At 36.0% G+C, this 13782-nt stretch overlaps 1 protein-coding gene across 1 annotated transcript; it reads right to left on the bottom strand.

The window, feature by feature from the left end:
- Nucleotides 1–3550: 3550 nt before the first annotated feature.
- LOC145568565 (uncharacterized) lies at nucleotides 3551–11597 on the bottom strand. The gene is made up of 8 exons (XM_081627989.1): nucleotides 11256–11597; nucleotides 8383–8522; nucleotides 8163–8262; nucleotides 7920–8018; nucleotides 6872–7219; nucleotides 5269–5361; nucleotides 4982–5188; nucleotides 3551–4589 (listed from the first exon to the last, which is right to left on the bottom strand). Exons 1-8 carry the CDS (start codon nucleotides 11595–11597, stop codon nucleotides 4326–4328), a joined length of 1593 nt encoding a protein of 530 aa, XP_081484115.1. The 3' UTR covers nucleotides 3551–4325.
- Nucleotides 11598–13782: the final 2185 nt, after the last annotated feature.

Genomic DNA, 13782 nt, shown 5'->3' with positions numbered 1-13782 from the left:
TTTAGGAAAACTGTTGCTTTCTAAACGTTTATCTTTTTCCAAATTAAAAGGGATTTTATTTTATTTCTGATTTTCTAAAATATCTTCTAAAAATAAAATCTCCCACGTTTTCTAATAACTTGCGGCCTACTCCTCCATGATTTTCTTCAAGTCATGGTCTTGCACATTGAGAGTTCATGTTTCCTTAATTTAGGAACATGATCTTCTTAGTGGGTTGGAGTAGTGGCGTAGTGGATTTTCTGCACAAAGAAGTTTTTCCTAAACGAATTTTGGTCTATAAATAGTTGTTGATTTCAGATGGAAAAACTCACCCTTGCTCACATAAGTTTTCAAGCTTTAATTCTAGTTAAGAGTCCAATTCCACACAAGTTAAATAGAGTGTTCTTAATGTTCATATACTAGAGTTTTTATTTCTTCTTTCGAGTTTTAATTTGGGGAATGGGGAAGTTTGAGTGAACTTTTGTGTATGAGAAAGAGAAGGGAAAGATAAGTGAGAACAGAGAAGTGACAAGAGAGAAAGAGAAGAGAAGAGTAACAAGTTGGGTGACTTGTTCCTCGGGGTTTTCAAGTTCGTTGAGGAACTTGAAGTTTGAGTCTTTAGTTTATAATATGTCCATTTGCCTTATTCTAGTGAAGATTCTTTTCCCAAAATCCCAAGTGGTCGTGGTTTTTCTCCTTGTTAGGGCCAAGGGGTTTTCCACGTAAAAATCTCTCTTGCATCTTCTAGTTCCTTTAGTTAATCTTTCTGTTCCTTTAGTTTACTTAGTTTTAATTCCGCAAATAGTTTGGCTAAACTCTCATACTACAATTCAACCCCCCTTCTTGTAGTATTCTTTGGAACAACACACTCACCAGGTGACCAGGCCACCACCACCTAACATAACACCAACTACCACCACAGACACCACCTAAACCAAACTAGCCACCACCACCGGCACCACCGACACCCCCCAAACCCAGGCCACCGACACTCCCCAAAACCAGACCACCGACACCATTGAAACTTCCAAACCCAGACCACCACAACCACCGACACCGCCAAAACTCCCAAACCTATACCACCACAACCACGAACACCGCTAAAACACCCTAAACCTAGCCTAGACCACCGATCGACACTAGCGAAACCCCCACTGAAACCCCTAACACCACCTAAATCTTGACCACCCACCAACACCGACACCATCGACACCACCCACAAAACCCACTGAAACCACCCACAAGACCCACGAAAATCGCTGAAACCACCCATAAACCCATCGAAAATCATCGAAACCACCTACAAACCCATCCACCAAAAATCACCGAAACCACCCACAAATCCACGGAAACCCTTATATCCAGAATACCCACAAACTAGAGCTGTCAATTTGGGTATTCAAGTCGGGTTTGGGTCGGGTCAAATCAGGTTTCGGGTTAAATCAGGATCCGGTTATGTCGGGTCAATCTAGCTTCAGATCAGGTTCAGGTTCAGGTCGGATCAATTTCAGTTCAAGTGTTAACGGGTCGTTCACCTTTTCAGATATAGGTCGGGTTCAATTCGAGTTAAAATCATATCGAGTTTAATTTCAGGTTCGGGTTGTGTTGAGTAGGGTTTGGATGGGTTAATAAGATGGTACATTTGGGTTCGAGTTAGTGTTGAGTCGAGTTTTGGTTCAAGTTCAATTGTAATAAATATTGATATGGTAAACTTGAACTATATAATTACGCATTCCATAATTTGATCAAGCATCAACAAGATTTTAATAAACCTACATACGAGTTATAGAGAACAAAAGGTATACAAGCTGAACAAAATATTTTATTAAATCGGATCGAGGGTTTACAGAATTATACCAGTATATAAGCTGAATAAAAGGTATATAAAATTTTATTAAACTTTCCATGACTCGGACACATGTTTTAATTGGGTCGGCTACCAGTTCAGGTTCAGATTGTTTTCAGGTCGGATTAAATCGGTTGACGGTTATTATCAGGTCGGGTGTAGGTTCGGGTTCAGGTCATAAAGTATTGGATCAAATCGGTTTTCGGTTAAGATCAGGTCAGGTTCAGGTCGGGTTACAAGTCACTAATTTCACCCCATTGTTCGAGTACAGGTTGGGTTCAGATCATTGCCGGTTCAGATCGGGTTCTCGGGTCGGGTCAGTTTTTGACAGCTCTACCACAAACCCACGAAAATCATCCAGTCCACGAAAATAACATGTGTGTTGATTCCCTTCTTGCCGCAAAACCACCGTAGCCACGACGATGTTGCTGCTAGTGCTTGCCGGAGTCAAAATCAATGGAGGTTGCGATTGAGAGGAGAGAGAGAGCCAATAAGTTGAAAGTTGTTAGATCTAGATTAAGTTGTTAGTGTAATGTAATTAATCATCATTTAAGTGAATTTTTAATTTTTAAAATAAGGGCAATATTGACGTTTCGAGTAAAACATACTTACTAAAAAGGGAAAGATTTGGGAAAGTTGCAAATAATACTAAGTATCAAATTCAGTAAAAGCTGCAAATAAAACTTAACATAGGTAGTATATCATTTGATAGCTCTTATGATCAAATTTTGTTCATATCATTTGTCCTTTACGACTCTTTATGAAAAAATAAAATAAATAAAATTGTTTGAGAAAATTGTGAGAAAGGACCTTTTAAGTGGTTGGTTTTTTGAAAAATGGCCTTTTAAGTTGAAATTTGTGAAAAATGACCTTTTAAGTTGCATTTTGTTTGTAGAGGTTATTTGGGTGCTCTTGCATGGTAGTCAACGCCGGAGCTCCTGCGTTGACTATCACGTGACTTATTATTATTTATTATAAAAAAAAATAAAAATAAAATAAAAATAAATCCCCAAATTTCCTTCTTTCCCGACCTAACCCTTTCATTTTCCTCGGGAAAGAGGAAATTTTGGGTTTTTTTGTTTTTTTTTTTTTTTAATAATAATAAGTCACGTGATAGTAAACGCCGGAGCTCCGACATTGACCACTACGCAAGAGCTCCCAAGAACCCTCTACAAACAAAATGCAACTTAAAAGGTCCTTTTTCACAAATTTTAACTTAAAAGATCCTTTTTATTATTATTATTATTATTATTATTATTATTATTATTATTATTATTATTGTTGTTGTTGTTGTCGTCGTCGTCGTCGTCGTCGTTATAATAAGAACTTAAAAGAATGAAATTTGGCTTTATATCATTAGCAATATCATTAGACGTAAATTAAGAGCTGAACTGAACTGAACTGAACTGAGCTGAGCTGAGCTGAGCTGAACTGAATTGAATTTCAACGGAAGAGAACAGGCCCTTAAAAGGTCCTTTCTCACAATTTTTTCAATAAAATAAAAAATCAGGTATGTGAAGACCAAAGGTCTATCAAACAGACAAACAACATCAAAAGCACAATACAAAACATATTAAACTTGAAAAGAAATTTGGCGGACCAAAATATGAGAGATATCAAATATGTAAACCACTATCATATTTGCCTGTAAAAAAGCCAACAAAACCTCAAAGGCTTCAAATGGACATTGATCCTACTGTTATAACACGCACACGATACAACTAGATGTACTTGAACGAGAAGAAAAAAAAAACATTACCAATGATAAAGATCATAAGAGCGAAAAGGAGACCACAATTTAATTGCAAATCTTAGATATGGTATAAGAAGAATCAAAAATCGAACTTATGAAGTATTACATTAGAATGTTGATACGACTTTGATGATAACCAGAAGTTACACTTACAAATCAAATTCCCCAACTCTTGGAAATCTGGGAAATTATCTAATACTCTGCAGTATACCTTTGCTATGAGCCATTTTACAAACTGACCCACTTTTCCAACATTTTACAAACACGACTCGACTTGTCTAGGAATATAAAACCAATAATTTAGAGTTGATGATAACTCATTTAAACAAGACCAACTTTGTTAACATAATACTATACGACATGGACTAACCAAGAAAAGAATGTAACTGAGGTTTTCGACACATTTAACTAAACGGGTCAACACGATACAACACGAAACAAGTGCCAAGACTGCCACAGGAAAAAATAACCTATCATAATAATCAACATAGATAATTCCCCGATTTAATCATGCATTCATGCACATGAAACCCCTTCCACTTTTGGACCGCTAACTGTACTGTGGTTAGAAGAAGAAGACGAAGAAGTAGAAGAAGAAGTGGAAGAGGTAACTCTAAATAGCTAGCTCTAATCAACGAGATGCTGGAATACTAATTCAAGCACCAGACCTAACATAGTAGCACAGATGGCTTAAATAATGTGTTGAAAAATGAAAGGATTAACAGCTAGGTTATTATCTTTAAATTCTCAGAGCCCTGAAATAGCCTCAAGATTATACTTGGCAGAAGCCGCCTCTGCAGCTCCTTCTTTCTCCTGTATTTTTGGCTTTTCCATGGCCTCGAAAGCCTGTAAATATGCATATGAAGCATTACGATTTGGTGGAGGACTAGGATTACTAATTCGGCTTGCCAAGAAGCGGCGTAATATGCCCCGCAAAAATGGAGCCATCGTGTCCGGCTCATGCTCTAAATAATACATGATCCCACCCATACAAGCACAAAATAAAGCCACCTGTTTAAAGCAAAAGGAATTGTAGCTAGTTATAAAGTGGGAAAAAAAAAATTAATGATAAAAAAAATCACCCAAAAATAAACCTCAAACCAGCAGCATAATTGGAAAAACAAGGGCTGACAGTAAAAATATTCCATGAATCGGTCAAGCACAATCTATATATCTGAATTGTTCCAGCTAACACAATAAGCATAAGCTGAGGAACAAGGTTTGATGGTTTGGGCAAGTAACATTTCTTTGGGAAAAACAAACAAAAATAGTTATAGAAGGTCATTCATCTTAAAAATGGATGGATTATAAATTAAATGGCATAAAATTCTCAATCAAAATAAAGATATCGGAGTAGAAATTAATAAAGCCAGAAATGAAGAAAATTAGAGGTTGAAGATTACCTCAGCATTCTTAATATTTGGAAGCAAATGGCGATTAACCAATATGTACCATAAAGAATCTCCAGCACGCGGAAGAACATACAAGGCAAGTTCACTCCGCCTACTTTTTCTTTCAAACAGCACAGAAAGGGCAGCAAGTCCACCTGAGAGCCAATATACAAGTTTGTGGTCTTTTGACGCCACTTTCCTATGCAAACAAATTACAGCCTGCAGTTCAAGAGCGAAATCAAATTTGCGTGCCAAGAGGATCCATAAAATACCTCCAGAGAAGTGAGAAATAAGGCTACCTGAAAGATCCCAACAAATGCTGACAAGAATGTAGTTGAGCGAACAGCCTCTTTTGAAGCACGCCAACTAGTTTGAGCTGGTGTTTCCAAGAACTACAATGGATAGCAACTTTGTTTCAGGTAATAAATATACAGCTAGTTGATGAAATTGACCAAAATTGAACAGTAACGAAAATACAGCCAGTTTTAACATGCCGCTTGAGTGTTGGTCAAAATTTTACTAAAAGTCCCTCATTATTATAATTCAAAGTTTCAAACTAATGTATCCGGCCTAGAAGATAACTATAGTCCCAATATGATAGCAGTTTAGCATCCTGTGATCACTATATTATTGAACCATTTTTATTGACAGCATGAAATAATTCGCTGATGTCTCCATGAACCACAAGTCCACAACTCAAAACATACGAATTGTTATGTGGTACATGGTACACTCTTAGTTTAACAAAACTAGGTCACGAACTGTGTTCTTGTACCCATTCCTCTTACTAAAGTGTCCCGTGACTAAGGTAACACTGAATCACTGATCCATCAACAGCATAGCATTCTTCAGCAGAGTTTACACAAAATGAACCCCAAAAGATAACGTGTCAGCAATGATGCACGGGTACGCCGATGGAGTGCCGTTTCCCATACCCGAAACGTATCGGGGACGGGTACAGTACGGGGACGCCTAGGATACGTCCCCAATCCGTCCCCATCAAAAGTGGTACGCCAAGTCATTTTAGGGACGTTTAGAGTCATGGTCGGAAACGTTTCGGGTACGGAAAAACCCAATTTCTGACGTTTCCTTAGAAGCTCAGCCATTTTTTTTTTAAAAAAAAAAACCAAAATTAGTGAATTACGAACCTTATTTTCGATTTACCCCAATTTTCACAAACCCTAACTATTGCGAACGGCAATTCCCTAGGAGGTGCGACCTGATTTAGTCGTCTGCGGCGACCAGAGACCACCTGCGACCACCCCGACACTGATGACCGGCGAGGCATCAACCTGTAACTGTTTCTCTTTCTTCTCTCTATTCAGCTTCTAGTTCTCGTTTTTTCCTATCTTTGAACTAGTTGTTTTCTTTTCTTTTGAGTTTTGGGTTTTTTTTTTCTTTTTTTTTTTTTTCTTGAAGTCAGTGATTATAGATGGCAGACTGGCAGTCAAGTAGGTGTATAGAGAGCACTTTCTGCTTTTTTTTTCGTTTTAAATGGTACTCACTATATTTATTATTTATTTATTTTTTCATGAATTATTTTTAATTTTTCTTTACATTTTATGGATTTATATGTATTTTTTGCCGTATTCCATGCCGTACCCGTATTTTGAAATTTTGATTTTGCCGTATCCTGTTCCCGTACCCGTTTTTGTCCCCGTATCCGTTTCCGTGCAACATAGTGTGTCAGCACCATCATTACACAAGCAAGATACCCAACTTGAAGAACTTTTTCCCATAACTTCCCATCTCTATGCTGAACAAAATTGGCAACATAACAGGTTTAACTGGATAGTTATTGAAACATCTGTCTAAAGTGTGAAGGATCCATATCACGGTAATTTTCCTTTCCTATGAACTAATCACAAGAATGAATGAAATATGAGCTCAAGATAGAAGTACCTTTTGTAGATGCAGAACCACGTAAGGTACAAAGGTCAGCGAGAAATAGAGAGGAAAGGTTTTTTTAAAAGTATTTGTTGCTGCTTTCATATCATGAGCTAAACATGACTGGGTATTTGGATGAATGATGGAACAGGGAATTATGGAAGGGAACTCTTCCAGAGACACTGAATTTTGGACCCCTCTACTTGACAAGTATTCTGACAATGAAGCCACATCCACCGCACTACCTCTACAACAGTCCCGGACAGCCTTGTATACAGGTTTTGCCACTGGCCCTGTTTTTTGAATAAAATCTTGATAGGATTTTGGTAAGCTCTCAGGACGCATTATGAATGAATACATGACCTGAAAAAAGTATCTCCAAGTTAGATGAATTTAATAATATTTAATGTCAGTTTTAGTTAGACGTCTAGTAAAAATAATATGATATAAGATGGCTTTATAATACAGATACCAAATGAATCGCTTATGCAATTACAGCATCATACACAACTGAACCACTCCATGTTAACATCCATTAGCAATATTAGGTGTTCGCTACAAGAAATAAAAATAGTCATAGAGGACATAGTTTAATTTAGAAATCACAAGACTCACAGTACCATATGGTTGATGTACTTTACATGGTAGTGCATATGAATATATGATAATATATAAGATGAATTAGCTAATGCAATTATGGCATTATATACAACTGACCTACTTCATGTTAACACCCATTTGCAATAATAGATGTTTGCTCCAGAAAGAATCATGTCATAGGAGGACAAAGCTTGCTTTAAAAATTAGAAGTCACAACACCACGATGGTAGTGCATATAATATTACTTTCTTTTTTCTTTTTTTTTTTGTTTACAATTCTGCTGAGTTATTAAACAAATGCATCAAATGCGGCAAAGCAAGTAACAAGGGAGAAGAGGGGAGAATAATCTCTAACGGCAATTTTTTATTGAAAAAATGTCTCAATGACCGCAACAAATATTATGAAACAAAATTTGCACGTGGAAAAGAAAGATGTAATTAGCATGCAGGTAAACCACAATTACCTGCGCAGAAGATAAAGCAAAGAGTAAAGAATCACCATGTCTCCAGTGGCTTCCCCATAGATGAAATTTGTTCTTGGATTTAGCAGAGTTGTAAGTACACTAGTAGCAGAAGAAAGAAAACATTATCAGATGTAATTAAAGCCTCACAATGTTGCAAAAATGATCACCTGACATCAGTAACATAGATGAGCAGGAACAGCCTTAATTCAATATACAAGAAAACAATTTAATTGATTAAGGTACCTGAGCCAGCCTGGCCAAAAGATACAGAGCTAGAGTACGCCTTTGGTTGGGATCATCTAATGCTAAGATTGACAAGCCTGCAATAGAGCCTGCTAAGATTCTGCTCCATCATCAGCTTTAACAAAGTTACCAATATGTAATGCTTGGGAGTGTTTTACATAACACCACTGTACAGTTAATATGAGCAACTAAAACACATACAAAGTAGTTACAAACTTACGCATTGAAAGGAGTTTCTTTTCTCCTCAACTTCCTCAGTATACATCTCAGGGCATGATAGGATCCAGTTAAACCACCAAAAACCAACCCAACACGACAAGCTTCCTCTCTAACAATCAGATCCCTCTCCGAGACAAGTTGCTGGACAAAAGTAACCAACAAGATTAAAAATCAAGCAAGACATATTTCCATAAAAAGCATATAAGCAACTACCACACAACCATCAGTTAATGAGGCTCTCATTTTCCAGTGTAAATGTAGAGGAGTACTACATATCATTGATACATTTCCTTGTGCATAGCAATTCAGTATACAAAATGATAATAGCATATTTCCTTTACTATGAAGGTCAAACTAATTTATAAACAAATGGTAATACTTGAAACTAAAGCTTTTGCCTACCCATTTTTCCACCGATGATTGAAATGCTAGACATAGGTTTATTTATCCAGACAAAAATTTGTGAACAATTGTCAATATCTTCACACAGATAATTTGTGGAACTAAAAATCAATATCTTCACATGGATATTTTGTGGAATCTATCTAAAAGAGTTCTCCCATCTTTTTAACATTCTATGTCGGGCTATGGTGAAAGACTGCAAGGGATCACTGGATCACTACAAGGAGATTACCAAGTCACAAACACAAGAGAATTTGGTATTGAAGATTAGGAAGCAACATGGAAAACATAGTATGTGGTACGACCAAACCATAGAGTATAGAAGAATCAGGCAACTTGAGCAGGGTTTGCTAGCTATACTTAGAGATGTAACAAAGCTCCATCACATGAAAATCCCAAGCCACTAGAAGCAAACAATCATGCCAACCTCAATGCAGCTCCCATCTCAAATGATGATCAATCCGAGGATAATTGTTGTTGAATCCTTAATGTCTGATATATCTGTAATGCAAAGTTTTTTTTATTATTATTTTTTTTTATATATAGCCAGGACCAGTCCATGACCGTAGTAAAGTTATACTTTTGATCCCCACTTTATTAGCTGCTAAGCTTGGCTGCTTTTCATGCCAAGTTCTAACAGAAATAGTCTTGCAGTTGTAAGTTTGAGACTAGAAGAGCCTCTTTCCTGCTGTATCAGTATATTACATATATTTGACCTCTAGCAACCCTTCTCTAAATTTGACACATATTAAGGTCTCTTTAGAAGCATAGAAAATGGTATGATATGGATGATGACCTCTAACAATTTACGCAAATCATCAAGCTTTCCCAAGTACTTATAAGGACTTCACTTGCTAATAGAATGTGATCTAACTTTTAAAGAACTCTTCACTTATTCTTTCCAAGTGGGACTTGGGATAAACAACCCCAACATCCAATAAGGATCTTATCAGACCAAGCACCGCCTCACGGCAAATCTACCGTCCTATTTAGGCCTAGCCCAAGGCCATCTCTATATCTCTTATGTAATGCTAATTCAAAATAAATTAAGGGTCTCTACTCTTTATTCAGCTTCCCCCTAGAGAAAACCCAAAGGTGCATTCATATTTCCCATAGAATCTATCAAATCACATGGCATGGCATAATCGTCCGTACAAATAATTAGCTAAGCCATCATTGATATGATTTATAACTGGCTGGTATTCCACAGCTTGCTTGGCTTTAAAAGTCACTAACAAATACTCTGTAATGGACTGACTTAGTATTTTCTGATTTAAAGACTAATTAAGAGATAAAAGCTTGATAATTTAGATAAATAATGGCAGAATTTGGATACAAAAGGATAGATTAATAGCTTAAGGCTATCACTCTCTTGATAACTTTAGGTTATCACTCTCCTAGTAACTTGAGGTTACTACTCTCAACAATTTTCCTCACAATTCACATGATGGCTAATGCATATATTCTCCCTTATTTATACTAAGGCTTAGGAATAAGGACTACTAACCTAAAAGTATTAAACTTCCCAAATTACCCTTCTAAATTATGGTCTATTACATACTCATTGTGTGTGTACTTAGATTTCAAGAGGCTATCATAAAGCTTGAATCTTACCCAAGGAGCTAACAAAACTTCAATCCACACATTGAGTTTGTTACATTAATCTACATATAGCATCCAAAATACAAGCAGGATAGTCGCAACTAAGTTCTATATCCACATAAAGAATAGTATACATTTTTGCTTGTTTTCGGCCCGTCCAATCCACTATCAAATTATCAATCTACTATGGACTCGTGATCCACTTTAATTAGATCCATTTTGACATGCCATAAGATGAGCCACTAATGACCTTGCCCACTATTAATCCAAACCAGCCCCTACCTGAATCCCCAAACCATGTCTACTAGAAACCACACCCACAATCAATTCTCTAAGTTGATGTATGAATTTTGAAAATATTCATAATCATCATCATGTACTCCCTTCCTCTATATATACATATCCACAAGATCAAGGCAAAACCAAAACCAAAACCAAATTAACAAACCCCAACATATTCCAATTAATCATAAATGATGAAACTTGAGGCTGATATGAACAATAAAACGCCGAAAATAGCTAGTAAAATGATACTACATCAATTGACAATTTAAACATACTTTTTGGTCACCACATTTCCTTACTTCTAAGACTCGGTACTCACTAGTAGAGCTTACAATAAAAATGCCATACATTATCCTTGTTCGACATCGATACAGAATAGTCATAAAAGGATTTCTATCTTCCTATCGATAATTCGTAACCCTAATTTGAGTAATTTCAATCTCTATGATCACAAATTCCAACAAGAAATATTCAAACAATTGCAATTAGAAAAAGAAAAAATTGAAATCAACAAATTGAAGCAATGCATAAACAAATTAATCAACACAAAAAACAAAAATACAATAATTAAGCATAATGTAGAACCTTAAGATCAAGGAGGGAAGAGTAAGAATGACCACGAGCAAGCTTGAACGCGCGCAATAGGATGCCAATACCGACACGAACGCCATATGAGAGGAGGAAGCTCTGACAGAGATTACCAATGGCGTGAGCAACACAGGAGTCATCAGGGTGATCGCAGGGAGGGCAGTGAGGTCCACGCGCTGCAGCCGTAGCGGCGCGACTAAGCTGGCGACGCTGGAGCTCTTGGATGGCTTCTTTGAGGCGCTCCTCCGCCTCGCGAAGGCGATGTTCGGAGGAAGCGGTGTCGGAAGGATCGGAGATGATGGGACGAAGAGGGGATGACGGAGGTGTTGATGGAGGCATAATTGTGGAAAAAATAAAAGAAGGTGTTTTGGTTGGTTGTTTTGTTGGTTTAATTTGTTTGAAATGTTTTGATTGATTTTGTAATAAGAAGTTGGTTTTTTTTTTTTCTGGATTTGGGTAAAATTGAAGGTTAGTTTTTCAGTTGTGAGCAAAAGTTTTGTTGTATGCTTGCTTAGTTGCTTGCACGTCTCTCAAATTTTTGGTTGTTGGGCTTTCCGAAAATGGAGTTGTTTTTTTTTTACCAGAAACTATGAGGAATGTCGATTCATGAGATTTTTATGCACTCGATAATACATGAATAAAATTATCTTATTTACTTGGCAAAATTATCTTATGATTTTGATTGTATATGTTTGTTAATGTGTATTTTTCACTTTTTATCTACTTGAATGTTTATCCCTATAATGTCGGAACATTATTTTTTTTTTAAAAAAAAAAAAAATTATTCTTAAAAACACCCATTATAACAAATAGGAAAAGATGTATTATTTACATGTTAAGAATAATTTAGAAAAAAATTTCAAATACGGCCTTTTAAAGATCAAATAATTAGGTCTTATTAAAAATAAAAGGAGATCGAATTATTAGGAAAAAAACACCTTAAAAAAATTATTATTGTAATAAACGATTTTTTTACGTCAATGAACAAATGTAGCTTATTGACTAATTCCACACAGTTGTAATTAAATATAGCAACAAACTACTTGAACAATTTAATTTAAACGCAAATCCCAAAAACTAACCTGAATACAGTCATATATTGTACACCATAAATGAAACCCACTACCATCCCACATAAAAAGCACTGGCACACTACCATCTTTCGACTACACCCACGGCCGTATCTGGGGCAGGGCAACCGGGGCGGTCGCCCAGGGCCCAAAGCAAAAGCCCAACTTTTCGTTTGTAAAAGTCCGGCCTTAATTATTTTAGGTATAAACATTAATTCCTAGACATGTTCAATGAATGAATAAAGTGGTTCATTGGTTAGTACTTCTCATAATTTTTCACGCTTACTTTCAGTTCTAGGTTCGATTCCCACTAGCTATTTTTTTTTTTTCATTCTTTCTTAATTTCGTATGACTTTAGTTTAATCATTTTTTTTTTTTTGGCTCAACAGATTTTAAGATTAATATTATACATTCACATTAATACTTCGTATTAGAGTACTAGGAAGTATTGTTCTTTTTTAATCGCATGCAATGTGGGGAGTTTCACGCTCGTTAATGTCAATGCACATTTTATAACTTATATATCTTTAGTTATATTTTACTAAATATTATAAAAGTTGATAACGAAAGTATATTTCGAGGAAAATCTAACAAATTATCACATGCATATATATTTTTTTCAACCCATAAATCACAAAAGATGATCAAAGGTGCGTAGGTGAACGTGATTAACAAATTCGAAATGTTAAAATAATATTTTTTAAAAAAAACTTTTTTGGAGGAAATATAAGCTAAATAGCCGCACAAATAGTACTCTTCATTTGAAATCAATCTTTAGTTCATATTGTATGTATGATTAAATTTATAGGGCCCCTAATTATTATTTTGCCCTTAGGCCCCACAAAACTCAGAAACGGCCCTGACTACACCAACCCGCCCAACATCAACACTAATGATCAAATCAAGCTTTACATCTAAAATTTTCAAAGCCAATAAGGATTTCGAAGCCATTAAAAAGCATAAACTAAAAATCTATAGAGGTAGAAGAAATGAGCTAACACATACACCAAGACAAGCACACCTTGCATCCAGGTGGCAAGGCATGTAATAATTAAATCTTCTCCACATTTAAGGTTATAATGTCTTTTAAACCAGTAAATTAGGAGCATAATAGTCAACAAATGTTCATAATAAACAATAGCAAAAGTTTGGACTTTTTAAAGGTTTATTTATAGATATATTTGTTGTAAATAAACATTATTTCGAGGTTTTTTGGAACCCTCGGGATACCAGTCGTGAAAATGCCTCGAACGATCGCGAACACTTGCAAAACAACAAATATTCTAATGGTTAAGTTAGTTACCAAAAAACGACGATATAACAAATACCAGTCGTGAATATGACGGAATATTCGGCTCCCATGGTTAAGTTAGTAACCAAAAAAAGAAGATATTGAGAGAGAGAAAGTAGAGAGAAGTTGGAACACTTTAATGCCTCTTTTATGATTGGGGTAT

Source organism: Chenopodium album, chromosome 2 (genome assembly GCF_948465745.1).
Source record: "Chenopodium album chromosome 2, dcCheAlbu1.1, whole genome shotgun sequence".
Lineage (NCBI taxonomy): Eukaryota > Viridiplantae > Streptophyta > Magnoliopsida > Caryophyllales > Amaranthaceae > Chenopodium > Chenopodium album.
Note: the sequence above shows the minus strand (reverse complement) of the source record. Positions and strands in the feature narration are given on the sequence as shown.

What these genes read in the sequence shown, in the direction of transcription:
- LOC145568565 (XM_081627989.1), bottom strand. Translation starts at nt 11,597, where the DNA reads ATGCCTCCATCAACACCTCCGTCATCCCCTCTTCGTCCCATCATCTCC. An exon ending in CTTCCCTCCTTGATCTTAAG is followed by an intron (nt 8,523 to 11,255) that starts GTTCTACATTAT and finishes ACTTTTGTCCAG; the next exon opens with CAACTTGTCTCGGAGAGGGA. An exon ending in TGGTTCTGCATCTACAAAAG is followed by an intron (nt 5,362 to 6,871) that starts GTACTTCTATCT and finishes TATCCATTGTAG; the next exon opens with TTCTTGGAAACACCAGCTCA.